General features: G+C 52.2%; 3 protein-coding genes across 6 annotated transcripts; 2 read left to right on the forward strand and 1 right to left on the reverse strand.

Moving 5' to 3' along the window:
* The first annotated feature begins 8,587 nt into the window (after positions 1 to 8,587).
* On the forward strand, positions 8,588 to 11,703 carry MED11 (mediator complex subunit 11). The gene is made up of 3 exons (XM_032139541.2): positions 8,588 to 8,739; positions 8,941 to 9,071; positions 10,201 to 11,703. The coding sequence occupies exons 1-3, from the start codon at positions 8,655 to 8,657 to the stop codon at positions 10,336 to 10,338; spliced, it is 354 nt and encodes a 117-aa protein (XP_031995432.1). The 5' UTR covers positions 8,588 to 8,654; the 3' UTR covers positions 10,339 to 11,703.
* A 1-nt stretch (position 11,704) lies between these two features.
* On the reverse strand, positions 11,705 to 17,923 carry CXCL16 (C-X-C motif chemokine ligand 16). Of its 2 annotated transcripts, XM_032139546.2 has the most exons (6): positions 17,267 to 17,846; positions 16,787 to 16,925; positions 16,437 to 16,519; positions 12,495 to 12,899; positions 12,017 to 12,086; positions 11,705 to 11,917 (listed from the first exon to the last, which is right to left on the reverse strand). In XM_032139546.2, exons 1-5 carry the CDS (start codon positions 17,334 to 17,336, stop codon positions 12,040 to 12,042), a joined length of 744 nt encoding a protein of 247 aa, XP_031995437.1. In that variant the 5' UTR covers positions 17,337 to 17,846; the 3' UTR covers positions 11,705 to 11,917; positions 12,017 to 12,039. The 2 variants fall into 2 exon arrangements, with proteins under 2 accessions (XP_031995437.1, XP_031995436.1); XM_032139545.2 differs by lacking the exon at positions 11,705 to 11,917 and having other exon boundaries at positions 11,963 to 12,086; positions 17,267 to 17,923.
* Positions 17,829 to 24,166, forward strand: ZMYND15 (zinc finger MYND-type containing 15). 3 transcript variants are annotated; one of them, XM_032139542.1, is made up of 14 exons: positions 17,829 to 18,049; positions 18,515 to 19,130; positions 19,570 to 19,804; positions 19,898 to 20,053; positions 20,315 to 20,475; positions 21,286 to 21,438; positions 21,752 to 21,832; positions 21,974 to 22,090; positions 22,173 to 22,261; positions 22,352 to 22,450; positions 22,606 to 22,759; positions 22,851 to 22,909; positions 23,194 to 23,354; positions 23,872 to 24,166. In XM_032139542.1, exons 1-14 carry the CDS (start codon positions 17,840 to 17,842, stop codon positions 24,041 to 24,043), a joined length of 2,463 nt encoding a protein of 820 aa, XP_031995433.1. In that variant the 5' UTR covers positions 17,829 to 17,839; the 3' UTR covers positions 24,044 to 24,166. The 3 variants fall into 3 exon arrangements, with proteins under 3 accessions (XP_031995433.1, XP_058287076.1, XP_058287077.1); XM_058431093.1 differs by having other exon boundaries at positions 17,946 to 18,016; XM_058431094.1 differs by lacking the exon at positions 22,606 to 22,759 and having other exon boundaries at positions 18,045 to 19,130; positions 22,352 to 22,400.
* Positions 24,167 to 25,176: the final 1,010 nt, after the last annotated feature.

A 25,176-nucleotide genomic window follows, 5' to 3' on the forward strand; every position in this document is an offset into this window, starting at 1 on the left:
GTTCCTTCTGGCTGCTGAGCCAGATGGGGGCGGCTCGCACAGGCCTTTAGTCTATGTTATGGCTTGTGACTTCTAGTTAAATCGCCATTTACCCACAAGCTTTAAGTGCTGCCAAAAGGCCTGTGACCTTGCTTACCCTGCCACAGCGGCAGCCTCCCCTGAAGACACTGGACTTTCTCATGCGGAAGACCCATCCCCTCTAATACCATCTCCAGCATCCCTCTGACTCCTGTGCACCTGCTCCTTGACCTCTAAGCCCAGGGATCTCAATTTTTTTTTTTTTTTTTTTTTTTTTTCAGATGGAGTCTTGCTTTGTCGCCCAGGCTGGAATGCAATGGCGCAATCTTGGCTCACTGCAACCTTTGCCTCCAGGTTTCAAGCAATTATTCTGCCTCAGCTTCCCAAGTAACTGGGACTACAGGCACGTGCCACCATGCCCGGCTAATTTTTGTATTTTTAGTAAAGACAAGGTTTCACCATATTGGCCAGGCTGGTCTCGAACCCTTGACCTCCTGATCCACCCACCTTGGTCCCCCAAAGTGCTGGGATTACAGGCATGAGCCACCACGCCTGGCCAATCACAGATTTTTTTCAGGAGAATCAGAACCCTCAGGGTGCCATGGTAAAAATCCAGAGTCGGGCTCCACCTTTCCAGATTCTGAGTCACAAGGTACCAAGAAGAATCCAAAAATCCGGATTTTTAATTAGTACACACTTTGAGAAACTGCCCTTTTTATTTATTTAATTAATTTATTTATTATTATCTTTTTTTGAGATGGAGTCTCATTTTGTCACCCAGGCTGGAGTGCAATGGCGCGATCTCAGCTCACTGCAACCTCCGCCTCCGGGGTTCAAGCCATTCTCCTGCCTCAGCCTCCCGAGTAGCTGGGATTACAGGCACGCGCCACCATGCCTGGCTAATTTTTGTATTTTTATAGAGCCAAGATCTCTCCATTGCACTCCAGCCTGGGCGACAAGAGCAAAACTCTGTCTCAATAAATAAATAAATAGTCTAATTCAATGGCATTTAGTATATTCACAATGTTGTACAACCATCACCTCCGTCTACTTCCAAACATTTGGCTTCCTGTATTTTTAATAACATAAATTTTTTAAAATTGTCTTTCTTAAGGGCGGGCACAGTGGCTCACACCTGTAATTTGTAATCCCAGCACTTTGGGAGGCCGAGGCGGGTGGATCGCCTGAGGTCGAGTTCGAGACCAGCCTGGCCAACATAGTGAAACCCTGTCTCTACTAAAAATACAAAAAATTAGCTGAGCATGGTGGCGGGCGCCAGTAATCCCAGCTACTCGGGAGGCTAAGGCAGGAGAATCACTTGAACCCTGGAGGTGGAGGTTGCAGTGAGCTGAAATTGTGCCACTGCACTCCACCCTGGGCAACAAGAACAAAACTCCATCTCAAAAAAAAAAAATTCTTTTTGCTTTTTAGGTTCATACACTAGGAAAATTTTTTATTTATTTTCATGTAGTCAGTTATAATAGCCACAAAAAAAGAAAAAAAAAAAAACAGCTTATGGCCAGGCGCAGTGGCTCACGCCTGTAATCCCAGCACTTTGGGAGGCCGAGGCAGGTGGATCACAAGGTCAGGAGATCGAGACCATCCTGCTAACACAGTGAAACCCTGTCTCTACTAAAAATACAAAAAAAAAAAATTAGCTGGGCGTGGTGGCGGGCACCTGTAGTCCCAGCTACTCAGGAGGCTGAGGCAGGAGAATGGCGTGAACCCAGGAGGCAGAGCTTGCAGTGAGCCGAGATGGTGCCACTGCACTCCAGCCTGGGCGACAGAGCGAGACTCCGTCTCAAAAAAAAAAACAACAACAACAAAAAAAAACAGCTTATTGGGTTTTTTGTCACAAAGCTTTTGGCCCTTCTGTCTTCTCACTACTTGACACTTCCTTTTCTTTCCAGCCTATACTTCAAGGTCATCATATCAACCCCTATCTCATCAGCACACTCGACCTCCGTTCACAATCCTGTTCTCAATCCACAGCCTGGATCCATCCAACTATCTCCCTTCTCTGCTCTGAACACAGGGGTTGGTGCTCATACAACCACTTGCTTGTTCATTCAACAAATTTTTTTTTTTTGAGACAGAGTTCTCGCTGTGTCACCCATGCTAAAATGCAGTGGCCCAATCTCGACTCACCACAACCTCCGCCTGCCGGATTCAAGCGATTCTCCCACCTCGGCCTCCCAAGTAGCTGGGATTACAAGCGCCCGCCACCCCGCCTGGCTAATTTTTGTATTTTTTAGTAGAGATGGGGGTTTCACCATGTTGGCCAGGCTGGTCTCGAACTCCTGGCCTCATGTGATCCACCTGCCTCAGCCTCCCAAAGTGCTGGGATTACAGGCGTCAGCCACCGCGCCCGGCCAACAAACTTTTTTGAACACATTCTAGGTACCGGACACTAGATATGAATCTGGGGCTGCTAAAAATATATGGTCTCTAACCCAAGGTGGGCCCCCAACACCCGATAAGCTTTTGTCTCTCTCCATGTCCCTGGTTACCTCCCTCTCCTGCTCCCATCCTATGCACTAATTCTTTTTTTTTTTTAAGGTGGAGTTTCACTCTTGTTGTCCATGCTGGAGTGCAATGGCACGACCTCCACTCACTGCAATCTCTGCCTCCCCGGTTCAAGTGATTCTCTCACCTCGGCCTCCCAAGTAGCTGGGATTACAGGCGCCCGCCACCATGCCTGGCTAATTTTTGTATTTTTAGTAGAGACGAGGTTTCACCATGTTGGCCAGGCTGGTCTCAAACTCCTGACCTCAGGTGATCTGCCCGCCTCAGCCTCCCAAAGTGGTAGGATTACAGGCGTGAGCCACCGCGCCTGGCTACCTACGCACTAATTTTCTACCTTCCTCATGCTCAAAGTGACTTCTGTTTTTCACAGAGATTAGGCAATGAAGGATGAATAATTTCAACTTCCCACCTCCTACTGACAAACAGTGACATCTACACCAGTCCTCCTACAGAACCAAGGTTAAGATGCCTTCTCCAGTTCAAAGCTAATCCCCCCACCTGTGCTCAGATCGCTGCCCTCCCACCTCCACTGAGACCTTGATTCACCAAACCACACCCCTCTCTTACCTGTGTCTATGGCTCTTCCTCCATGGTAAATAAGCCCACATAAGTCTATTCCATTTAAGGAAAGAGGAGGGAGGAAGAAAAAAAAGAGGAAGAAGGAAAGGAGAAACCAAACAAAACACTCTCCTCTACACTTATGTCTCTTATTTATTTCCTCTCTTCTTTTGTTTTGTTTTGTTTTGTTTTGTTTTGTTTTTTGAGACAGAGTTTCGCTCTTGTCACCCGGGCTGGAGTGCAATGGCGAGATCTCGGCTCACTATAACCTCCGCCTCCCGGGTTCAAGTGATTCTCCAGCCTCAGCCTCCTGAGTAGCTTGGATTACAGGCACCCACCACCATACCCAGCTAATTTTTGTATTTTTAGTAGAGACGGGGTTTCACCATGTTGGCCAGGCTGGTCTCGAACTCTTGACCTCATGATCTTCCCACCTTAGCCTCCCAAAGTGCTGGGATTACAGGCATGAGCTACCACACCCAGCCCTCTCTTACTCTTCATTCTTTCTTTACTTTTTGTTTTCAAAGTTATATATACACATAAAGGATCAGATAGTACTACAAGACCTATTACAATAAAAAGCAGACCCTTCCCACTCTAATTTCCTCCTCCTCAGAGGCAACTACTTTCACCACCTTTTTGTTTGAGACAGGGTCTTGCTCTGTCACCCTCGGCATGATCACGGCTTACTGCACCCTCCTCGATGCCCCAGGCTGAAGAGATCCTGCCACCTCAGCCTCCCAAGTAACTGGGACTACAGGTGCAAGCCACCACGCCCAGCTAGTTTTTTTAAAATTTTTTTTATTATTTTATTAATTTTATTTATTTATTTATTTATTTATTTATTTATTTATTTATTTATTTTGAGACAGAGTCTCACTCTGTCACCAAGGCTGGAGTGCAGTGGCACTGTGTCGGCTCACTGCAATCTCCGTCTCCCGAGTTCAAGCAATTATCCTGCCTTAGCCTCCCGAGTAGCTGGGATTACAGGTGTCCACCACCATGACCAGCTAGTTTTTATATTTTTAGTAGAGACAGGGTTTCACCATGTTGGCCAGGTTGGTCTTGAACTCCTGACCTCAGGTGATCCACCCACCTTGGCCTCCCAAAGTGCTGGGATTACAGGTGTGAGCCACCACACCCGGCCAGTTTTTTTATTTTTTGTAGAGATGGGGTATCCTCACGTTGCTCAGGCTACACCCGGCCTACTTTCACCACCTTTAGATGTTTATTTTGGCATTTACCTCCCTATCTCTAAACATGCTTATTTGGCAACTTCATGATTTTTGTTTTTGTTTTTTGTTTTGAGAGAGGGTCACGCTCTGTCGCCCAGGCTGGAGTGCAATGGCGCAATCTCGGCTCACTGCAACCTCCGCCTCCCAGGTTCAAGTGATTCTCCTGCCTCAGCCTCCTGAGTAGCTGGGACTACAGACACGTGCCACCATGCCCAGCTAATTTTTGTATTTTTAGTAGAGATGGGTTTCACCATGTTGGCCAAGATGTTCTCCAACTCCCAACCTCAGGTGATCTGCCAGCCCGGGCCTCCCAAAGTGCTGGGATTACAGACATGAGCCACCACACCTGGCTCGTGTGATAGATTTTTTTTTTCATTACTTCCCTCATGGTTTGATTTTTCAGGGGGGTTTTTGTTTGTTTGTTTGGTTTGTTTGTTTTATTTTGTTTTCGAGATGGAGTACTGCTCTGAATTGCAGTGTCACTGATACCTTCCAGTCTTCTGAAAATAATGTTTGTGAAGGAAGGGATCAAGAAATGTAGCACCATCATTTAAATTCCCTCAGGACCAACTGTATTGGACACATAAACAATAGCAGCAACATCTACTTTCAATAAAATGTTGACATTGCTCTCTGCCAATTACCTTGAGAGCCTGACTCAGGAATGAAAAGCTCTATACCGACCCTGGCCTCGAACTCCTGACCTCAAGTGATCACCCCCTCCGCCCCCGGCCTCGGTCTCCAAAAGTGCTGGGATTACAGGCATAAGCCACCACACCCAGCCAAGGATGCTTTTTCAGATTCAATCATATTTTATACTATCGCTTACCTAAGAGCTTCAACAGTTGTCCCCACCTCCCCCTTTTTATTTTGGTTTCTGTCTTTCATGTTAGAAAGTTGTTTACATACCTAGAAATTTTTGCTTTCTGCTCACATTTAAGAGAGGGTGCTTAGCGCGACATGGTGGCTCACATCTGTAGTCCCAGCTACTCAGGAGGCTGAGACAGGAAGATCACTTGAGCCCAGGAGTTCAGGACTACAATGAACTATGATTGTGCCACTGCACTCCAGCCTGGGTGACAGAGAGAGGCCCTGTCTCAGGAAATTTAAAAAAAAAAAAAGGGTGAGGTGCTAAGAAGTTGACTAGAATTTCCATGTACACAGTTGGGACTTGCCAACTGTGAGTTTCACTATGAGGTGATCTGGCCAACTGACTGGTTGGAGAACCCCTGACATTCATATCCTGAGGTCTTTTCTCACTTATCAAATTCTCCAGACAAGAGTCTTCCAGTCTCTCACCTGGAAAGTATAAGCCTTGTTGCTGGAGTTCTGGAAACTACCACTCACTATATAAACTGTTTTTTGTGGGTTTTTTTTGATTACAGGGTCTCGCTCTGTCACCCAGGCTGGAGAGCAGTGGTGTGATCAGGACTCACTGCAGTCTGAACTCCCAGGCTCAAGCAATCCTCCCACCTCGGCCCCCCTCCAAGTAGCTGGGACTATTTTTGTATTTTTTGTAGAGTTAGGGTCCCACTATGTTGCCCAGGCTGGTCTCAAACTCGTGGGCTCAAGTGATCCTCCTGCCTTGGCCTCCAAAAGTGCTAGAATTACAGGCGTGAGCCAACTCACCTGGCCCTAAACTTTCACTTAATCTCTGTTTTCTTTTTTGGAGACTGAGTCTCGCTCTGTCGCCCAGGCTGGAGTGCAGCGGCACAACCTAGGCTCACTGCAACCTCCTTAGCCTCCCAAGTAGCTGGGATTACAGGCACCCGCCACCACGTCTGGCTCATTTTTTGTATTTTTAGTAGAGATGGGGTTTCACCATGTTACCCAGACTGGTCTCGAACTTCTGACCTCAGGTGATCCACCCACCTCGGCCTCCCGAAGTGCTCGGATTACAAGTGTGAGCCACCGCGCCCGGCCTAATCTCTGTTTTCAATGCAGTGCCCTTGCCCTCAACTGTGCTCAGGTGCTCTCTACGCTAAAAACCTGTTTTCCATTTCCAACAAAGAAACCTCCAGTATTCTGATGGGTTGGGGGAAATCAGTTGCCAAGATATATAGAGTCAATAAAGAGATCTGGAGGTCTAACTTCAAATAATCCTCCTAATTTTAGTACCACTTTCACCCCAGCTGTAAACGATGCTACTAATTTCATGGTAAATCAGGTTGCTTGTAAGCTTTCTTTGCTGCTGGCTTAGTTACCACCTCACTGCAAAATGAGTCTGTTTTCCAGCATCTGTCTAAAGTTTTGCTATTAACTCCTCTCCCTTTGACTCCTTTTTAAAACAACTTTAGGCCAGGCACAGTAAGCTCACACCTGAAATCCTGGCACTTTGGGAGGCCAAGGCAGGAGGATCCTTTGAGTCCAGGAGTTCAAGACCAGCATAGGCAACACAATGAGACCCTGTCTCTACAAAAAAAAATTAAAAATTAGCCAGATGTGGTAGCACACATCTATGGTCCTAACTATTCAGAAGGCTGAAGTGGGAGGATCACTTGAGCCTGGGAGTTTAAGTTTGCAGTGAGCCATGATTGAGCCACTGCATTCCAGCCTGGGCAGCAGAGTGAGACCTTGTCTCAAAAAATAAAATTTTTTTAAAAAAGCAATTTTATTGTTATTTTATTAGCATTTAGGGAAGGATTAAGTCAAATGCCAGATCCATCAAGTTTTTTGTTTTTTGAGACAGGGTCTCATTCTGTCACCCAGCCTGGGGTGCAGTGGCACAATCCATGGCTTACTGCAGCCTCGACCTCTCAGGCTCAAGAAATCCTCCTATCTCAGCCTCTCAAGAAGCTGGGAATACAGGCATCAGCCACCAAGCCTGATTTTTTTAATTTTTAAATATTTTTATTTATACTTTATATTTATTTATTTATTTATTTGAGACGGAGTTTCACTCTTGTAGCCCAGGCTGGAGTGCAATGGTGCCATCTCAGCTCACCGCAACCTCCGCCTCCCAGGTTCAAGTGATTCTCCTGCCTTAGCCTCCTGGGTAGCAGGGATTACAGGCATGTGCCACCATGCCCAGCTAATTCTGTATTTTTAGTAGAGATGGGGTTTCTCCATGTTGGTCAGGCTGGTCTCGAACTCCTGACCTCAGGTGATCCACCCGCCTCGGCCTCCAAAGTGCTGGGATTACAGGTGCGAGCCACCACACCCAGCCTTTTTTTTTTTAATATAGGAGACGGGGTCTCACTATATTGCCCAGGCTGGTCTCAAAGTCCTTAGTTCAAGTGATCCTCCCACCTCAGCCTCCCAAAGAGCTGAAATTACAGGAGTAAGCCACCATGCCCAGCCCCCAAATTTTTTTATAAAGACAGTATCTCACTATGTTCCCCAGGCTAGACCATTCAGTTTAACTGAGTCTAACCTTCATTTGCTAACCTTGGGCAAACTAGTTTCATTCTTGATAATCTACTATAAACTGTTACAAGCGATCTTTCCAAAAAAGGTAATTCTGGTCATAAAACACTTCTTAAAAACCCTTTAAAGGCTCAAATGTCTTCAGACTCAAGTCCAAAGTACTTAGCTTGCAAGCCTTTTCCTGATTCCGCTCCTCTCTCCAGCCTCACCATTGTCATACCTAACCTCCACCACACTCCGTTCACTCCAGGCAGACAGAATCCCTTGCTGACTCCACATGCGCTGGGCCGGTCACAGCACCATGCTCTTGCCTATGCCATCTCTCTTTTCCACTACAAGCTCTCATCCACGTAGTTCACCTTTAAGATTCAGCTCAAGCCTGTAATCCCAGCACTTTGGGAGGCCGAAGCGGGTGGATCGCTTGAGGTCAGGAGTTCGAGACCAGCCTGGCCAACACGGTGAAACCCCGTTCTACTAAAAATACAAAAATTAGCCGGGCGTGGTGGCGGGCGCCTATAATCCCAGGCACTCGGGAAGCTGAAGCAGGAGAATCGCTTGAACCTGGGAGGTGGAGGTTGCAGGCAGGGAGATCTTGCCACTGCACTCCAACCCGGGCGACAGAGTAAGACTGTCTCACAGATAAATAAACTTGTGTAGAATAAACTAGAGGCCACAGACGGTGTCAAGAAGATGGACAGTTCTGAATGGCCTCGGGCCAGGGGATATTCCACTGTCGCCTCTGACTACGGGTGGTCCTGTGGCTGAGGCGCAGCGGGCCCTGGGAGTTGTAGTTCATCAAGCGGACCGAGGAGTCGAGGCTGCGCTGAGCATCCTGGGAATTGTAGTGCTCGCTACACGGTGCCCTCTGCGCAGGCGCACACCGAGAGCCACTTCCGGAACAAGCGTCGCGTTTCTCAGGAGAAACTGCTGGTGAGAATTCCCAGAGTGATAATGGCTACCTACAGCCTGGCGAACGAGAGACTACGCGCTCTGGAAGACATTGAACGGGAAATCGGCGCCATCCTTCAGAATGCAGGTTCGGGATGCGACAGCCCGGACGGCGGGGAGCAAAAGCGTGGCCGGGCTGCACCGACAGACTGACCTGGGACTTGGAGCAGGGTTGGGGAGGGAATCCTACGTGCGTGCGCAGCGAAAGGGCGGGACTGAGAGGGGCTGGCCTAGGGCGAGGCTACACTGGCAGTCTCCGTGTGTCCCCGCCCTCTCTCCGCCCTGGCAGGTACTGTGATCCTAGAATTGTCCAAGGAAAAAACTAACGAGCGGCTTCTAGACCGGCAGGCGGCGGCCTTCACCGCTTCAGTGCAACACGTGGAGGCGGAGTTGTCAGCTCAGATCCGCTACCTCACCCAGGTCGGTGTGTCTGGGGGGTGCTGCGAGCGGACCCCAGCTCTGGGTCAAAGCCTCAGCCTTGGGTGATCCCGGGTGGAGCATTAACTGGGCAGGACCAGACCTCCCCAGCCGGCCGTCCAGAGCCGGTTTCTTCCTCTAAAAGGAAAGAATGGGCCGGGCGCAGTGGCTTGACAGAGTTCGAGACCAGCCTGGCCAACACGGTGAAACCACGTCTCTACCAAAAATATAAAAATTAGGCCGGGCGCGGTGGCTCACTCCTGTAATCCCAGCACTTTGGGAGGCCGAGGCGGGTGGATCATCTGAGGTCAGGAGTTCAGCCTGGCCAACATGGTGAATGAAACTCCGTCTCTACTAAAAATAGAAAAATTAGCTGGGCTAGTAGCGGGCACCTGTAATCCCAGCTACTTGGAAGGCTGAGGCAGGAGAATCGCTTGAATCCAGGAGGTGGAGGTTGCAGTGAGCCAAGTTTGCAGCACTGCACTCCAGCCTGGGTGACAAAGCAAGACGCTGTCTAAAAAAAGAAAAAGCCGGGCTTGTTGGTGAGTACCGGTAATCCCAGCTACTTGGAAGGCTGAGGCAGGAGAATCGCTTGAACCCAGGAGGCGGAGGTTGTACTTAGCCGAGATCATGCCATTGCACTCCAGCCTGGGTAACAGAGCAAAAACTCTCTCTCAAAAAATAATAAATAATGAAAATTAAAGGTGGCCCCGCATACCTCACTGGGTAACATCACGTGTGCCTGGCAGAAGATGTGTAAATAATGCTAGAACTACAGAACTTTGTCACTGGAAGCTTGGCCTGACCTCAATGCCACGAGGTCCCAGATCTTTATATCCTGAGAAGAGGGACAGGATTGAGAAGGTTCTGAAATCGTCGCAGGGACCACTACCACTACTAATTTTTACGGTGTGCCAGATAGTCTGCATTACTTTATCTAATCTCAACAACTCTAGGAAGTAGTTATTGTCACCCCCACTTTACAGACAAGATTAACATAAGTTAAATGATTTATTTACCCAGCTACCAGGTGGCCTAACAAATTCAAACTCAGGGAAGAAATGAGACGAAATGATGCCTGGTTGGAGTAAGGGTAAAGGAGATGGTGCTCCATTGATAGTCTGTCTTGTAGGTGGCCACAGGGCAGCCCCATGAGGGTTCCAGCTACTCTTCGAGGAAGGACTGTCAGATGGCTCTGAAGCGAGTGGACTATGCCCGCCTCAAGCTCAGTGATGTGGCTCGAACCTGTGAGCAGATGCTGGAGAACTAGGCCAGGGAGATGGACCCAGAGCTCAGAGGGAGACCATCGCCTGTGCCATGGGACAGAACCTGGGAACATGTAGGGTGGGGAGTATGAGCACCAACATACCCTGCTGGTCAAAGTACCCTAGGACAAAGGGGCAAATGGTGGGCATGGAAAAACTGAAGCCTGAGCCTGCCCACAGCTATGCCCTGGCCTCTCCAGCAGGGTGCTCCTGCTCTGCATTCCAGAAACCCCCTGACAGGCTCAGAGAGGAGATGGAAACTGACATGCCCAACCCACTTCCTCAAACACTTCATGCTGCTGCCCCAAGCTTCCCGCAGACTTGGCCTAACGAAGATACATACTTCTTCATTCAGAGAGACAAAACAAGAACTAGAGTTTTAATAATAATAAAATAACAATAAAAACAAGATCAGACTCTCACTGGGGTAGGCAAGGGACTGAGGAAGTGAAACCAGCCTATATGGTGTCCCAGCACAGCGCCTGCTAAGGAAGGAGGGTGGGAAAGCCCAGGCCTTCGTTGCGGGGACAGGAGGATGCAGGAGAGGGCTGAGGTGGGGGAGGAACAACTGGTGTACTGGGAGAGAGATTTGGGATGAAGGGGAACCATCAGCAAAAAAAGCTGAAGCCAGGAATCATGGTAAGGGCGCAAGGGCTGAGGCCAGTAGTTTCCATAAAGAAGACTCAATCATTACAAAAATAATTTTTAGTAGTTAAAAAACACACATAGGGCCAGGCATGGTGGCTCACACCTTTAATCCCAGCACTTTGGGAGGCCTAGGTGGGCAGATCACCAGGTCAGGAGTTCAAGACCTGCCTGGCCAACATGGTGAAACCCCGTCTCTACTAAAAATACAAAAAATTAGCTGGTGTGGCCGGGCGCAGTGGCTCACGCCTGTAATCCCAGCACTTTGGGAGGCCGAGGCGGGCGGATCACAAGGTCAAGAGATCAAGACCATCCTGGCCAACATGGTGAAACCCCATCTCTATTAAAAGTACAAAAATTAGCTGGGCGTAGTGGCGCACGCCTGTAATCCAAGCTACTCGGGAGGCTGAGACGAGAATCGCTTGAACCCAGAAGGCAGAGGTTGCAGTGAGCCGGGATTGTGCCACTGCACTCCAGCCTGGCGACAGAGCAAGACTCCATCTCAAAAAAAAAAAAAAATTAGCCGGTGTGGTGGTGCGTGCCTGTAATCACAGCTACTCAGGAGGCTGAGGCAGGAGAATCGCTTGAACCTGGGAGGTGGGGGTGCAGTGAGCCGAGATCATGCCACTGCATTCCGGCCTGGATGACAGAGTGATACTCTGTGTCAAAACAAAGCAAAGCAAAACAAAACAAAAAATAAAATACACATAGAATTTGTCCAAGTTATCACCCAGTGTGAAAAGCAGATTTTATAATATAACCGTTTTTAAATGAGGGGCCTAAAAGAGGGCAGTGGCTGCTTAGTCCTATGTTAGATATTAACAAATACGTGTAGGCTGGATGTGGTAGGTCACACCTATAATCCTCAGAGGCCAAGGTGGGAGGATCACTTGACTCCATAACAGTTTCATAACAGCCTGGGCAACATAGACTCCGTCTCTAAAAAGCGAAAAACAAAAACAAGTATGTATACAGTCTACCATGTTGTCACGGGCCAGTCTCCTTTATTACACTTTTTGTAAGAATAAACCAGTTTACCCTCACAAGCTTCCATTCTTGGCTCAGGTATTAGAGTCAGGTGCCACAGGTATATAATGAAACTGCAAATCTGTAAAGGATAAAGAAATTGAAAGATGAGCTCTGAGATCAAGGATAGCTTGAACTAGGGAATCAGATCAAGACATCAACACTATGACCTGACCCACAGTAGGTGCTCAGTGAAAATTTGTGAATTGAATGACTGGCCCTCACCTCCCTCCCACTAGCTTGCTCTAGCCATCTTCTCCACGATGTTGCTCCGAGCACTAGTCCCTGTGCCCATGGTGGCTTCCTTCCCTCTCCACGCTCTACAGTCCCCGGCTGACTGTCCTCAGAGGGCCCAGAGTCAACCTTGTGCAGACAACCTTGATACTTGTGTGCCAAGGCCAGGTTTCCAGCCACCTGGGAGCCACTGGGTCAGGGTGCCTGTCAGGAAAGCTCTGGGTCCCTGGGGGAAGGGTTCAAAGGTCCAGTTTACCTGGAGAGGACTGCGGTGACTGCCCCCTCCTCCTCTTGCACAGCACATAGGAAAGGACTGCGGTGAGGATGAAGACGATGGCCAGGAGGCACAGGACCGCCACTGTGGCTGTGGGACCAGCATTTTTTTCTGGCTGCTTCTGGTTCTCCCCAGCCTCACGCCCAACTGCCAGACTGTGGCCCGCAGTGTGAACGGTGGTTTCATTGGGATAAGTGAGTTCTTTGTCCAAGGACAGTGACCCTACTGGGAGGGTGGGGCGCTGGGTGGACTGCAAAGCGGACAGGAGCATCTGGGCAGGGGTGTGGATGTCTGAAGATGCCCCCTCTGAGGCCTGAGAAATTGGGGGGCTGGTAGGAACTAAATGCTTCTGATGGGCCACAATCCCCGAGTAAGCATGTCCACATTCTGGAAAGGAAAGAAATGAGGAGTCAGGACTATCAGGAGACAAGGTGAAAAAGCAGATAGAGGTGTAGGGGAGAAAAAGTCATATCTTTTCCTTACCCATCGCAAGGGTCAAGGCTGATACCCCTAAAAATAAAAAACATTAACAAGAGAAAAGCCTAACGTTTAATCACAGTTTTACATGATGTAGGAACCTTCAGAAACAAAGACCCAAGGAAAAGTGCATGTTTATGCTTAGGCTTGCTGTGAAGAATGGACAGTTGTATAGAAGTATGATTGGATTGGCCGGGCGCGGTGGCTCACGCCTGTAATCCCAACACTTTGGGAGGCCGAGGTGGGTGGATCACCTGAGGTCGGGAGTTCGAGACCAGCCTGACCAACATGGAGAAACCCAGTCTCTACTAAAAATACAAAATTAGCCAGGCATGGTGGCACGCGCCTGTAATCCCAGCTATATGGGAGGCTGAGGCAGGAGAATCACTTGAACCCAGGAGGTGGAGGTTGCAGTGAGCCGAGACTGCACAATTGCACTCCAGCCTGGGCAACAACAGCAAAACTCCATCTCAAAAAAAAAAAAGAAGTATGATTAGACAAAAAGGGTAGGATGTAATGGTAATAAATGGGGGGTGGGGGACCAGCAGGGCCTGTCCAGATTCTTCTTGGCCTCCAAGTATAGGGCAGGGCCCCTCTGAAATGAGGGCCTATGACCTACTTCCACATGAAGTTAGAGAATTCCTTTACGGCCAGCTCTCACAGAAAAACAGAAAGAGCCGAGTGAGCTCTTTCTTGATGAGTAGAAACCCCATCTCTACTTACTTCTGCTGTTTTCTTTTTTTTTTTTTTGAGACAGAGTCTTTCTCTGTCCCCCAGGCTGGAGTGCAGTGGCGCAATCTCGGCTCACTGCAAGCTCCGCCTCCCGGGTTCACGCCATTCTCCTGCCTCAGCCTCCCGAGTAGCTGGGACTACAGGCGCCCGCCACCACACCCAGCTAATTTTTTGTATTTTTAGTAGAGACGGGGTTTCACCATGTTAGCCAAGATGGTCTCGATCTCCTGACCTCGTGATCCGCCTGCCTCGGCCTCCCAAAGTGCTGGGATTACAGGCTTGAGCCACCGCGCCCGGCCTGTTTTCTTAATTACCAAGGTGCCATGTTTTGGAGTGTCGTGTTCTGAGCTCCAACAGAGGGAAGAGTGAGTCAGGGAGGATATCACGCTGAAGGCCAGAAGAGGAAGGCAGTGACAGATGGACAAGGTAGGGGACAAGGAAGTGAGCGAACCACGAGACAAGTGGGTGTCATGACCTGGGAAATCAGACCAGGGCTGGAATCCAGGCTCTGCTGTAAAGTAGCTGTGTAACCTCAAGTAGCTGTGTAACCTCGCCCCTTGTCCCTAACCTCTCTGGAAGTGATCTCTTCCAGCTGTAAAATGAAGATAATTGTAGTACCAAGGGCCAGGGGAGCTGGGAGGATGAAAGGAAATCATAGAGGTCTAGGCAGACTTAAAGGCAGTATGGATGACACAGATCCTACAAAACTTTAGCTGGGACATGGAAGAACCTTCTGTATTTTAATGGTTGTATATTTATTTTAAGAGAAAAATACAACCAGTGCATCAAACTTGTGACTTCACAGATGTTATTGCTTAGGATAACTTACTATTTAGGTTTTCTTTCTTTTTTTTTGTTGCCGAGGCTGGAGTGCAATAGCGTGATCTCGGCTCACTGCAACCTCCGCCCCCAGGTTCAAGCGATTCTCCTGCCTCAACCTCCTGAGTAGCTGGAATTACAGGTGCCTGCCACCATGCCTGGCTAATTTTGTATTTTTAGTAGAGATGGGGTTTCACCATGTTGGTTAGGCTGGTCTCAAACTCCTGACCTCAGGTGATCCACCGGCCTCAACCTCCCAAAGTGCTGGGATTATAGGAGTGAGCCACCGTGCCTGGCCTCTATTTAAGTTTTCAAAACTAGTTTGTGCACACTTAAAAGTAATTCATTTCATTGTATGTAAATTTGAACTCAAAAGAAAAAAAAGCATTAAAATATTGAACTCTACTTAATATACATGCTGAAATGTCTTGGGATGAAGTGCAATGTTGTCCTCAACCTGCCTTGAAATGCATCAAGAGGCCGGGCGCAGTGGCTCACGCCTGTAATCCCAGCACTTTGGGAGGCCGAGGCGGGTGGATCACCTGAGGTCAGGAGTTTGAGACCAGCCTGACCAACATGGTGAAACCCCATCTCTACTAAAAAAATACAAAAATTAGCTGGGCATGGTGGCGGGCACCTGTAATCCCAGCTACTCGGGAGGCTGAGGCAGGAGAATTGCTTGAACCTGGGAGGCGGAGGCTGCAGTGAGCTGAGCGCACCATTGCACTCCAGCCTGGGCGACAGAGCAAGACTCTATAAAAAAAAAAAAAAAAAGAAAGAAATGCATCAAGAAATAAGGTAATGGGCCGGGTGCAGTGGCTCGTAATCCTAGCACTTTGGGAGGCCGAGGCAGGCGGATCACGAGGTCAGGAGATCGAGACCACGGTGAAACCCTGTCTCTACTAAAAATACAAAAAAAAAATTAGCCGGGCGTGATGGCGGGCGCCTGTAGTCCCAGCTACTCGGAGAGGCTGAGGCAGGAGAATGGCGTGAACCCGGGAGGCGGAGCTTGCAGTGAGCCGAGATTGTGCCACTGCACTCCAGCCTGGGCGACAGAGCGAGACTCTGTCTCAAAAAAAAAGAAAAAGAAAAAAAAAAAAGAAATAAGGTGATGGATGATGGATAGAAGGATGAATAGGTGGATACTTAAAGCAAATATCATGTAATTGCTGTAAAATTGATAGTGTAAAATATATGTTTATGTAAATATGTAAAATACACATATATAAATAAAATTGTAGAATCTAGGTGGAGGCATTGGATATTCAGTGTGCCACTCTTTCAACTTTTGTATATGTGTAAATTTTCATAATAAAATATTGGAAAAGAAAAATAGGCCAGGTGTGGTGGCTCATGCCTGTAATCCTCGCACTTTTGGAGGCTGAAGCGGGCGGATCACAAGGCCAGGAGTTCAAGACCAGCCTGGCCAACATGGTGAAACCCCGTCTCTACTAAAAATACAAAAATAGCCAGGCTTGGTGGTGCGCGCCTGTAATCCCAGCTACTCAGGAGGCTGAGGCAGGAGAATCTCTTGAACCCGGGAGGCAGAGGTTGCAGTGAGCCAAGATCACGCCACTGCACACCAGCCTGGGTGACAGAGCGAGACTCCATCTCAAAAAAAATAAATAAATAAAATAGTACTTTGATTTCAAGAAAAATATTAATAAGTAGACAATAGCACACGTGGTAGAATGAATTGGCAAAAATCATGAAGGTGATGGTGAATGATCACCCCGTTTGGCAAACAGGGACTCCAGTCTAGGTACTTTGGACAGGATCAGAAGAAGGTTCTAGGAATGTGCGGCCGCAGGGGAAAAGGCTCAAGTAAAGAAAACTGTCAGGTGGAGGCCGCTAAGCCCTGGCGGCAGAGCCTGAAGAGCAGTGGCAAAGTCTCACCTTTGAGATCAAGACAGCTCATCAATTCCAGCACCCATGGGTCCTTGTTGCCCCCACACACGCTCCAGGAAAGGAACTGGAACCTGCGGAGGAGAGACCTGGGCTCAGCTGCGGCTCCTTCTCTCCTTCCTCATTCCAGAGGTGTGAAGTCGCCACCAAGAAAGAGCCCTTTCTCCTGGGACTGGGAAATTCCCAGTGGATGGGTGAGACGGGGAATGAGAGCAAACAGAAGCCGGAGATGGGGCTAGGTGCGCCAAGAAGGAGTTCAGGTTTGACCAGAGAGGGTCTTGGAGGCACCTGGCAAGGAGGGGACACGCAGGCGCTGCCCTCGCAGAGGCAGGTGAAATTACCTGGTGTAGTATAGACAGCGATGATAAGTTCTCAGGTGTTTCCGGAGACGATTCATGAACTGAACCGATGGCGGGGAGTCAGAAGAAATTATTTTACCACAATAACAACTTCCAGTGACGCTGCCCTCGTTGCCATTGCCTGAGCGGGACGGAAGTGGTCAGCACCTGTTCCCAGGCCCAGGGTCCCCACTCCGCTGTTCCCTGGCCTCCAATCCACAGCCCCATGACAGCCTCTCCGTGGACCCAGGGTCAGAGCGCCAGGCTCAACCCACACATCATCACGCCCCCCCACAACATCCATAATCCCGCCCGGAGCCAGGCGTCCCCGGGCCTCTGTCCCCAACCCCAGGCGGCTGGCTGGCTTTCCTCTTGCCCCCGCTGCCTTCATCAACTCAACTCCGTGGGCCTCGTGTCCCCTCCCCAACTCACCCCCTTCCCATGACTGGGGAATCTGGGTCCCCTGCCCCGCCCCCGGCTAACCTGGCTGAGTCAGGTACACCAGCAGGAGCAGGAGGAGCACGAGGGACCCGAGCCCCAAGTCCCGTCCCATCTCGGGGCTCCGCGGACTCTGCGGGGATGGAGCCACCTCGCTCTGACTCCCACACAGGCTCTGGCGCGTGACGTCCCGCTGGTTTCTCAATGGCTTTCGCCAGGGACCGGAGGAGACGGCGGCCGAAGAGGAGGCGCTAGCCGGCGGCACCCCCCGCCTCCGCTGTGCCCCGACCGTGCGCTCAGTACCCGGCCCGCGCCGTGCCAGCCTCTGCACGCAGGGAAAGCCCAGGAGGTGGAGCTCCCGCGCCCTGCGCCCCCGCACTGGGCCCGAGCTCCGTCGAGGGACGGCCAGGAATCTTGGAAGAAACCGAAAGAAAACTGGCGGCGGGCGAGGAGGGGCGGGAGGACGGCGGCCCGAGGAGCCGATTCGGTTCGGTTCAGGAGGCCGCCCGCCTCGCCCGCCCGCGGACCTGTGAGGCGGCTGCACGGCCGGACCGGCCCTCCTCCTCCAAGGCACTTTCACTTCCCCGCTCCGGGCGCGGCGGGACCCAGCAGCGCTGCATGAGCCTCCCGGGCGGCCCGGTAGAGGAGTCGCCGCCAGCCCCAGCCGCGCGCACCTGCGGGGCAGCCACCCGCGGACGGACGCACCGAGCCCGGGGGGCGTGGCCGCCCGCTGAGCCGGCTAGGGCTCGGGCAGCCCTGACGTCACGACCGCACCCGCGCACCCTCCACCCCGAGGTATTTACCTTCGAAAAGTGGTGGCGGCTGCCGGTACTGGAAGAGTGGGGCGGCCGGGAGGGGAGGTCTACCGGGGCTGCCCCCCACGCAGATCCGAGCCCAGGGAACACCCTCGCTCCCACTCCCATACCCCACAGACGCATCCAAAATGCTTCCCTCCCCACCAAACCCTTCCCCGTAGGATTAGCCCTCTCTCCTCTCTAGCCTTAACTTAAACTCTGCTTTTGAGGGTCTGAACTCTCCAATTTTAAGCCCCAAATACCGTCTCATCCCTGAGTAGTCTTCTCCAACCCTCGTCACCCACTTTCAAGTCTAGCCCCCATTTTCCTCCCTAAACTCCCATCCTCAGCCCTGAAAATCCTCCCCTCAGCTCCTAGCATATCCACGGATCCAACCCTAAGTGACTCTCAAACCTACCCTCTTCCCCAATTTGTGACCCAGCCCCAAACTCTGTCATTGTTCTCCTGTCCCTCACCATATATCCCTTCTTTTGCTCAGTCTGGGCGGGGGCCCTGTGCCCCTGAAGACATGGAGTTTGTGTCTGGATACCGGGATGAGTTCCTTGATTTCACTGCCCTTCTCTTCGCCTGGTTCCGAAAGTTTGTGGCAGAGCGTGGACCTGTAGGGACTAGCCTTGAGGGCCGCTGGTGGCAGCTGGAGGCCCAGCTCAGAAGGCTGCCCCAGGACCCTGCCCTTTGGGTGCTCCATGTCCTGCCCAACCGGAGTGTGGGCATCAGCCTGGGGCAAGGGGCAGAGCCAGGTCCTGGACCAGGCCTGGGGACTGCCCAGCTCCTGGGAGACAACCCTGCACTCCACCTGCGAGACCTGGGCCCCTACGTCAGCCTTGTCAGCCTAGAGGATGGGGAGGAAGGGGAGGAGGAAGAGGAGGAAGATGAAGAAGAGAAGAGAGAGGACGGGGGTGCAGGCACAGAGAAGGTGGAACCAGAGGAGGACCGGGAGCTAGCCCCTACCAGCAGGGAGTCCCCCCAGGAAACAAACCCTCCAGGAGAGTCAGAGGAGGCTGCCCGGGAGGCAGGAGGTGGCAAGGATGGCTGCCCAGAGGACAGGGTGGAGAACGAAACAAGACCCCAGAAGAGGAAGGGACAGAGGAGTGGTAAGAACCCAGGGCTGGCCCTGCCCTACCCCTTGCCCAGCCATCCTCCCTTCGGAAGCCCTCCCCTGCCACTAGTTCTGAGTGCTGGCCTTCACGCCAATCTGGCCTGAAAAGGTGTTTTTAATGACCCACAGTGGGTTTTTTTTTTAATTTAATGTTTAAACATTGCAAGAAAAAAGTATCCAGAAGTCTGGATTTACACATTCCCAAGAAAAATCTCAAGCTCTGACAGTGGGCCTACATTTCTGCATGGCAGCGCATTCTGGTCCTCTGTAGCAGCTGTCCCCTTTAGAAGGAGCGTGCCCTCTCTACCCAGAGCCCTTTACTCGGTGAGGTTACTTACCTAGCCCCTGTAGGTATTTGAGTTTGGTACTCCTGACCCTGATCACATTTGTCTCTCGCTGTCCCCCACCACCTCAACTTTTCCCTCTTTCCCCAGAGGCTGCCCCCCTGCACCTTTCCTGTCTCTTACTTGTGACGGATGAGCATGGCACCATCTTGGGCATTGATCTGCTAGTGGATGGAGCCCAGGGAACGGCAAGCTGGGGCTCAGGGACCGAGAACCTGGCTCCTCGGGCCTATGCTCTCCTCTGTCACAGCATGGCCTGTCCCATGGGCTCTGGGGATCCCCGAAAGCCCCAACAGCTTACTGTGGGAGATGCCCGGCTGCATCGGTATAGAAATCTGGTATCTGAGGCTGGGGAGGGCTGGGGCCCTGGATTCCCAAGCACCTCCTCCAGCCTGATGCCATCTCCCCCCTTATTTAGAGAGCTGGAGAGCTTGGTCCCAAGGCTAGGTGTGAAGTTAGCCAAGACCCCAATGCGGACATGGGGTCCCCGGCCAGACTTCACCTTTGCTTCCCTTCGTGCTCGAACCTGCCATGTTTGTCACAGGCACAGCTTTGAAGTGAAGCTGACACCTTGGTGAGCAGCCCCAAAGCTGGGGGAGAGGAAGACCCCAATAGTCAGGCCAATAGAAGGAAAGCAGGGTGGTGGGGGCGCCTAGCAGACAGAAGGAGGGGCAGGGACATGAGAAGATGCAGAGGAAACAATAGACTGTTGCAGGCGGTTAGAGGGTGTAAGACAAACAGACCGAGTGACATATGGGCAGCTGCTGGGCAGATGAACAGCAGACAGGACCTACAGAGGTTAACACTAGGTGCCCACCACCCACTGTGTCCCCAGCCCCCAGTGTAGTGCTGTCTTGTATTGTGGAGAGGCTTGTCTCCGGGCTGACTGGCGGCGGTGCCCAGATGATGTGAGCCACCGATTTTGGTGCCCAAGGCTTGCAGCCTTCATGGAGCGGGCAGAAGAACTGGCAACCCTGCCTTTTACCTACACCGCAGGTACCATAAGGAGGTCAGAATGGTTGGGGGAAACTGGGACCAGGTCTTTGAGACTGGGAATTCGATGTCTGGGAACAGGGTCCTGGAGTTGAAGGCTAAGTGTCTGGGGCTAGAGCCTAGATCCCTGGAAGAAGGGCAGGGGCTGGGTGTTTGGGGCTGGAGACAGGGTCTCTGAAGCCGAGGCCTGAGTGTCTGGGTCGCTGAGAGAGTGCAGGGATTGGGGGACAGGGATTCAAACACTTACTTGCTTCCCAGCTCCACCACTAACTGCAGTGTGACCTTAAACCACTTTACTTCTTGAAGCCTCCATATCCTCATGAGGGATACGAAGAGGGCCCGTGGAATTGTTACAAGGATGATCTTGGCTTGGTGCCTGGTACACTGGAGACACTCAGAAATGGTAGTTCCCTGCCTGACTGGAACCAGACTTAGAACCAGGGTCCTTGCAGGAGGCTAGGGAGAGTTCAAGTCTGGGGTTCTAGGCCGGGCAATGGTTCACACCTGTAATCCCAGCACTTTGGGAGGCCAACTTGAGCCCAGGAGTTTGAGATCAGCCTGGGCAACATAGACTCTGTCTCTACAAAAAATAGAAAAAATTAGCCAGGCATGGTGGTGCACTCGCTTCTGGTCACAATTCTCGGGAGACTGAGGTGGGAGAATCGTTTGAGCCCAAGAGGTCGAGGCTGTAGTGTGCCGTGATCATGCCACTGCACTCTAGCTTGGGTGATAGAGCAAGACTGTCTCAAAAAAAAAAAAAAAAAATGTCTGGGGTTCTAGCCCAGCACCTCAACTCCTCCCCTTCTTCTCCAGAGGTGACCAGTGAAACCTTCAACAAAGAGGCCTTCCTGGCCTCTCGGGGCCTCACTCGTGGCTACTGGACCCAGCTCAGCATGCTGATTCCAGGCCCTGGCTTCTCCAGACACCCCCAAGGCAACACGCCATCCCTCAGCCTTCTTCGCGGTGGTGCGTGGGGTCTCTCTTCAGGCATGCGCCCCTCGGCCTAGAGGGAAGGACTGGGAAGAAGTTGTCTGGGTCCCAGATAATCCCTCCACATACACACTGACCCTTACCAACAGCACCAGGGCCATTTCAGGCCTTTCCCAGCCCTCAATGGAATCACCCCCACCAACTCCACCCAGAAACCCCATCCCTATGCAAACCCCCATTCCTCTTACTGCAGCTCTCTCAGGGAATACAGCCCCTTTGGAAGGAAGAAGGAGATGGGTCAGGTGGGGGTCTCCCTGACCCCAGGCCCCTCTTTCTTTCGTCCTCTCAGGAGACCCCTACCAGCCTCTCCAGGGGGACGGGCCTGCCCTGATGCCTCCTGTGCCCCCAGATCCACCCCAGGGTGTTTTTGGTGAGCTGAAGGGGCCCTGTGGGAGCTAGGGGTAGGGCCAGGGACGAGAACCAGAGACTGGGTGGCTGTGAAGAAGAGGTTTGTTAGACTAGAGGGGGTTGGGGTCCAGGGCCAGGTCCTCTAGTAACCCTCTCCTCTCAGGCTCATGGCAGGATTACTACACATGGCGGGGCCTCAGCTTGGACTCCCCCGCAGCCGTGCTTCTCACCTACCCGCTGACCGTGTACTACGTCATCACCCACCTGGTGCCCCAGTCCTGTAAGGAGAGCGGAGTGGGGGGTGGAGCAAGATGGGGGAGTGAGAGCGGACCACATCCTTAAAGCGCTGTTTTTTCACCCAGTCCCTGAGCTCAACATCCAAAACAAACAATCACTGAAGATCCACGTGGTGGAGGCCGGGAAGGAGTTTGATCTTGTCATGGTGTTTTGGGTAAGTCACCCCAGGCCTGAAGGTTGGGAATTTTGGTATGGGGGTGGGCACAGGGTGGAACCCAGATCTATCTTTCTTTCTGTCCTTCAGGAGCTTTTGGTCCTGCTCCCCCATGTGGCCCTGGAGCTGCAGTTTGCAGGTGATGGCCTGCCCCCCGAAAGCGACCAGCAGCATTTTACCCTGCAGAGGGTGAGGGCTGAGGGGGCCCTGCTTTTCAGCCCTGACCCCTCCAGTGACCTCCTGGTTGGGCTCTGCCCTTCTGCCCCCCACTCCCCGTCTTGCCTGGTGCATCCTCCAGTTCCCTGACTTCCAGTGGCTTTTCTACCCGACTCCTGGCCCCTCAGGACAGCCCAGAGGTGTCTGTCCGGCCTGGTTCCGGCATATCAGCACGGCCCAGCTCTGGCACTAAGGAGAAAGGGGGCCGCAGGGACCTGCAGATCAAGGTGTCAGCAAGGCCCTACCACCTGCTCCAGGGGCCCAAGCCTGACCTGGTTATTGGTAAAAGCCTGGGTCTCAGGGTTAGGCATGTGGGGAAGGTGGGAGAGAAGGCCACCGTGGGAGCCAGCTTCTCCCTCCTCTCTGTCTGCAGGATTTAACTCTGGGTTTGGTCTCAAGGATACGTGGCTGAGGTCTCTGCCCCGGTTACAGGTGGGCAATAGGGGCAAAAGGGGACTTCTCTCCCCTCCTGCCTGGCCCCTCCCCATCTCCTTTTCTGAAAGTCTCTGGGCTCTCCTTCTCTTCACCATCACCTGCACCACAAACCTGGGGAGTGCCCACGGGTCCCCCTGCCTCTCTGTGTCTGTCTCCGTCCTTCCCCTGCTCCCCTCCGCCCGATCTGTCCGGGGGCCTCGGCTTTCAGCCCTGTCTGTCATTCTGGCTGCTGGGATGGACCTGGGGAGGGGCCTCTCAGAGCGACTCTCGCTCCGCCCCAGTCCCTCCGAGTGCCAGCCTTCTTCACCGAGAGCAGCGAGTACAGCTGTGTGATGGACGACCAGAGCATGGCGGTGGCCACTGGAGGGGGCACCAGCCCTCCCCAGCCCAACCCCTTCCGCTCCCCCTTTCGCCTCAGAGCGGCCGACAACTGCATGCCCTGGTAAGGGTCTGCGACCCTATTTCCTTCCTGACCCTTAACTTCTCTTACTCTCTGGCTCCACATTCTCAAAGACCCACCTCTGCCCTAGTCCCTGCTGTCCTGGGGCCCTCCTGCCCCCAGCCCAGCAACCTGCCTTCTCTGCCCCCACTACTCGTCGCCCCCATGGGAGGTCTCGACATCCCCCAGCACACCCCTCTTTAAATCTAGCTCACGGAATCTCCCCAACCCACAAAAGATCCCGCGAACCTCCAACAGACCCAACCCTGAGTCTAGCCCCGTGCCCTGGAACTCAGAGGGGCAAGCCCCGCCCCCTGGAGCCCCGCCCTTGGCGTCCCGCCCCCTGGTCCCTGACCGCCCCTGGAGCCCCGCCCCCTGGTCCCTGACCGCCCCCTGGAGCCCCGCCCCCTGGGAGTCCCGCCCCCTGGTCCCTGACCGCGCCCCTGGAGCCCGACCCCTGGGAGCCCCGACCCCTGGGAGTCCCGCCCCCGGTCCCTGACTGTGCCCCGCGCCCCCGCAGGTACTGCAATGCCTTCATCTTCCACCTGGTTTACAAGCCTGCGCAAGGGAGCGGGGCCTGCCCGGCGCCCGGCCTCCCACCTCCGTCCCCAACTCCCTCCGCTCCTCCTGCCTTCACCCGAAGGCGCCGAGGAGAAAAGAAACCTGGGCGGGGGGCCCGCCGGCGGAAATGAATGCTGATGCCGTAGTAGTCCCCCCCTCCCAAACACTGAAAGGAAAACGTGAAAACACTCAAGGCCTAGGGGGAGGACAGGTTGGTAAAACACGAAAAGGTAAATAAAATTACTTGTTTGAAACCACTGAGTCATTGACCTTTTGATTACACGCTCATAATTGGGCCATTAAACTGGGAAGGAAGAGAAAGATTTTTTTGTTTGTTTGTTTTTTGAGACGGAGTTTCCCTCTTGTCACCGAGACTGGAGTACAGGGGACACGATCTCGGCTCACTGCAACCTCTGCCTCCCGGGTTAAAGCGATTCTTCTGCCTCAGCCTCCGGAGCTGGGATTACATGCATGCGCCACCACACCCAGCTAATTTTTGTATTTTTAGTAGAGACAGGGTTTCGCCATATTGGCCAGGCTGGTCTCGAACTCCTGACCTCAGGTGATCCGCCCGCATCGGAAAAGGAGTTAGGGATGACTTACTTTCCCCCAGCCCCTTTTAGTCCCCTCGACGGCTGTCATTTCTTTAACTCAGAGTCAGGGATTGTGACCCTCCTTGGTAATCCCGTGGTTCTCCTAATTATGTGTTGGCCAGTCGCTTTCCAGCCTCGGTAACCCTCAGGGACCGGCCCCAAGGCAAGGAAAGACGGAGCAGCAGAAAGTGGCTTCTTCCTGGGGGCGGGAGAAGCAATCACCCTCCTGGGACCACACAGACCCTTGGTTTGGATTCAGTGAAAGGCCTCAGCCACTCAACTCCACCTTTTCTCACCACCTCGTATCCAATAATCAACTCCTGCTGAGCTCTTCTCCTGAAATCACTCAAGTCCGCCAAGGTATGTCCATTCCCACTGCAAACTCCACAGTATCTCATCGCCACATTGCAGCCCAGAGTATTCCTCCTCAAAAAAAGACAGCCGAGGGCCGGGCGCGGTGGCTCACACCTGTAATCCCAGCACTTTGGGAGGCCGAGGCAGGTGGATCACCTGAAGTCGGGAGTTCGAGACCAGCCTGGCCAACATGGAGAAAACCCCATCTCTACTAAAAATACAAAATTAGCCAGGCATGGTGGCACATGCCTGTAATCCCAGCTACTCGGAAGGCTGAGGCAGGAGAATCCTTTGAACCTGGGAGGCAGAGGTTGCAG

The sequence above is a fragment of the Hylobates moloch genome, unplaced genomic scaffold, assembly GCF_009828535.3.
Source record: "Hylobates moloch isolate HMO894 unplaced genomic scaffold, HMol_V3 SCAFFOLD_19, whole genome shotgun sequence".
NCBI classification, from domain to species: Eukaryota; Metazoa; Chordata; class Mammalia; order Primates; family Hylobatidae; genus Hylobates; species Hylobates moloch.

Bases quoted from the DNA above. Each gene is read 5' to 3' on its own strand.
- MED11 (XM_032139541.2), top strand. From the start codon at position 8,655: ATGGCTACCTACAGCCTGGCGAACGAGAGACTACGCGCTCTGGAAGAC. The intron at 8,740-8,940 runs GTTCGGGATGCG...CCGCCCTGGCAG, and splicing joins CGCCATCCTTCAGAATGCAG to GTACTGTGATCCTAGAATTG. The intron at 9,072-10,200 runs GTCGGTGTGTCT...TCTGTCTTGTAG, and splicing joins AGATCCGCTACCTCACCCAG to GTGGCCACAGGGCAGCCCCA.
- CXCL16 (XM_032139546.2), bottom strand. From the start codon at position 17,336: ATGGGACGGGACTTGGGGCTCGGGTCCCTCGTGCTCCTCCTGCTCCTG. The intron at 16,926-17,266 runs GTTAGCCGGGGG...CGTCCCGCTCAG, and splicing joins GGTGTACCTGACTCAGCCAG to GCAATGGCAACGAGGGCAGC. The intron at 12,087-12,494 runs GTAAACTGGACC...TATCCTTTACAG, and splicing joins GTCACCGCAGTCCTCTCCAG to ATTTGCAGTTTCATTATATA.
- ZMYND15 (XM_032139542.1), top strand. From the start codon at position 17,840: ATGAGCCTCCCGGGCGGCCCGGTAGAGGAGTCGCCGCCAGCCCCAGCC. The intron at 21,439-21,751 runs GTGCGTGGGGTC...TCGTCCTCTCAG, and splicing joins CCTCAGCCTTCTTCGCGGTG to GAGACCCCTACCAGCCTCTC. The intron at 23,355-23,871 runs GTAAGGGTCTGC...GCGCCCCCGCAG, and splicing joins GCCGACAACTGCATGCCCTG to GTACTGCAATGCCTTCATCT.